At 32.2% G+C, this 2,999-nt stretch overlaps 1 protein-coding gene across 1 annotated transcript; it reads right to left on the reverse strand.

Moving 5' to 3' along the window:
• Window positions 1-607: 607 nt before the first annotated feature.
• LOC109337318 (heat stress transcription factor B-4-like) lies at window positions 608-2,609 on the reverse strand. Its single transcript, XM_019574270.1, has 2 exons — window positions 2,285-2,609; window positions 608-1,463 (listed from the first exon to the last, which is right to left on the reverse strand). Exons 1-2 carry the CDS (start codon window positions 2,531-2,533, stop codon window positions 690-692), a joined length of 1,023 nt encoding a protein of 340 aa, XP_019429815.1. The 5' UTR covers window positions 2,534-2,609; the 3' UTR covers window positions 608-689.
• Between the last annotated feature and the right edge of the window lie 390 nt (window positions 2,610-2,999).

A 2,999-nucleotide genomic window follows, 5' to 3' on the forward strand; every position in this document is an offset into this window, starting at 1 on the left:
ATTCACTCAGTTTGTCTCCAAGTTGGGTCTGTTCTATATATACCGCCCAACTTGAGGGGGGTGTTAAATGGTTCTCACAACCATGGTACCTTCAACCTCAAGCATCAATGTTTTGGGCCTCTCCTATGTTTATTTCTTTTCTGTCCATGTTACTTTATTTCTTTTTCTTTATAGTTTGGGCTGGTTGTTTATCAAAGCCTAACCAATAGGATAGTTATTTCTTCTCTCTTTCTCTCTCTCTCTCTCTCTCTCATGTAATTTGACATATGAAATGATATATGTATATATATTTGTTAATTATGTATATATGATGAATTTTTCTTATAATCAATGTTATTTTCGACCAATCACGTTTCTTATAATCAATGTATATATGATGAGTAAGTGTTCATAGGACAAATCAGACCGAATCACGTTTCTCTCATGCCTAGTCCTAGTCCTAAATTTTGAACATGAATTCAATCCTAATCTTGATGAGTAGTCCCAACCATGTTAATTTGGATCTGATCATGATCGGCCCAAAACAGATGAGTATGTAGGGATGAGTCCTACTCACCTTAATAAGAGGATTAAAATTAAAGGATTTTAAGAAGAATAGAAATATTAATTAAGAAAAATAAAAACAACTAATATATACATCAAACATCTAAAGCAAATTAAGTAGCTAGCTAACACAATTTTCAACGGGACTAACAACTGGGATTAGGAAGCATGAGTTTCAAGCTCAATTCATCATCCTTTTCCAACACCAAACGAGTCTTATAATTAATTTCAGAATAATCAATAACATTATTAGATCCATACTCAGGGTGCACCCTTTTCTTGGATTGAAGTGACACCCCACAAAGCTTAGTCTTGCAGCTACTATTACCACCAGGCTTTTCAAAAATTGTAATGGAACTTCTTGATGTGTTACTTGGAGAGTTTTGCCTAGGATTAGTTGAATAATAATCATAATAGCACCCTTTAACCTGTTTATTCATTTGCCTTTGCATCATTATTGGAGCTGAAGGATAATAAGTATTGTTGTTTGGAGGAACATGCTTAACATGGTTTTGAACAAAGTAGATTATATCATTGTATAGTTTCTTCATGTGTGCAAGTTCTGACAAGAGTACGTTGTTGCTTTTCCTAAGTCTTTCGTTGTCTTCAGAAAGTGCAGTGACTGAAGTGTTGTAGTTGCTTCTTTCACTTGTTGGGGAAGTGAGTGGAGGTGAGTCACACCATATTGGTAACTCGTTCGAGTCAGTAGGTGGAGATATGCTGACTCGGTCATGAAAGGGAAAGAAACTTGGAACGTTGTTGGTTGCCAATGGAGAAGAAAGATGATGATTATGGTTCATGGTTACTTGTTGAGGCTGCGCTGTTTTTCTTCTATGGATCTCGCATAACAAGTGTTTCTCTCCTTTCTTGAAGAATTCGTTTGCAAATTCCCATCTATCTGGTACAATCTTTCTAAAACCCTACTCATAATGGTAAGAATAAAAAGTTAGACAAAATACCAAGTAAGAAATATGGTGAAAATTTGGTCCAAAATCATGTTTATAAGCCATGTTTGACTCCGGTTAATCTAGCTGAGTGTATAAAATACAAAATCTCCCAATACTCATTCCCGGATTAATCCAAGTTGAGTCGATATAAGAGTAGTAAAACTTTTTCGATAGCTGATTTTTGTATGAGATTTAAACTTAAAAACTTATGTAAGGTTTTGGAAGTGAAAAAGAATATATCTTATAAATATATTTTATTGAGTTAAAATTTTAGATAAGAAGTTGTTGTCCTAAAATATGTCACAAAACATGTATCAAACTAATAAAAACATGTTATGTCAGTTAAAAAAATTAAATATTAATTAATTTTTCTGTTTTTTTTCATTGTCATTGGTTTAAGTTAGAGTTTGGGATAAAATTTAGGATAACAGATCATTCTCCCAAGGCCTTCTAAAGTGCTAAAATGAAAGTGCATAATAACATACATGACATTTTTGCCCATAAGCTTTTATAATATAATAACATTTTTATACAAAAGATAAAACATGAACTTGCATCTCTACTGAAGATGATGGGAGATGATTATTTTACTTTTTCATGGCTTCAAAGTTTTCTTATTCCTTCATTATACTTGAAAAACCAAGTGAAAGACATATTAGAAGAAATCAAATTTTTACTCCATAAAAAAAGTTGTTATGTCCTTAAAAACTTCTAAAGATAATTAGATAAAAATATTTACTTTTGAGTTGAAGAGATGAAAGAAGAGAAAGATGAGTGTTGATAAATATACATACATATGTATTGAGTTGGCGAACGAAGCTTGAGAAATTATTGTGCTTGAAATAGTTAGAGAGAACATCTCTAGCAAACTCAGGAGGACGCCAAACGACGAAGGTGGTGTCGTTTTCACCCCAAGAGACTATGTGGTTGGTGTTAGGGTCATCAACCAGTTGGTATGTCTTGGTGAGGAAAGGTGCAGGCACTGATTTGTGAGAGTCTAGAGAGAGTAAAAGGCCTTCACTATTGTCTAGAAGAAGATCCATTGATAGAGTTTGAGAATGGGAATAGATGGAATAAAGATAGTGAGAAAAAGACAGTGTATGGTCAAAGAAGGCGAGTGGAAGTATTGGATAAAAATGTTTGGTGGAGAGAAAAGAGAGCAAATTAATAGTAGTGTTTCTAACATGATGTTGTCACTAAGTGTTCGAATGATAGTGATCCATTGATAGTGTTACAATGATACTAAAATAAAAACAGATAAAATAGTAAATATTTAACTGATATATTATGTTTTCTTTAATTTGTGATATGATTTGGGATAAAAACTGAACATATCCTTATACTTATAATACACTAAATTTTTACTCTCTCTTCTTGTCCATAAATTTTGTCCTCAACTTTAAAGAAACTTCTAATTAGAACTAAGATAAAGTAAAATTAAGAGTGTATAATAAAATATATGTGTATAAATATTACGCTATTAATATATAAATCTTTATATTTTCATGG

Source organism: Lupinus angustifolius, unplaced genomic scaffold (assembly GCF_001865875.1).
Source record: "Lupinus angustifolius cultivar Tanjil unplaced genomic scaffold, LupAngTanjil_v1.0 Scaffold_5_99, whole genome shotgun sequence".
Taxonomy (NCBI): Eukaryota; Viridiplantae; Streptophyta; class Magnoliopsida; order Fabales; family Fabaceae; genus Lupinus; species Lupinus angustifolius.

What these genes read in the sequence shown, in the direction of transcription:
- LOC109337318 (XM_019574270.1), bottom strand. Translation starts at nt 2,533, where the DNA reads ATGGATCTTCTTCTAGACAATAGTGAAGGCCTTTTACTCTCTCTAGAC. An exon ending in TTCGCCAACTCAATACATAT is followed by an intron (nt 1,464 to 2,284) that starts GTATGTATATTT and finishes CATTATGAGTAG; the next exon opens with GGTTTTAGAAAGATTGTACC.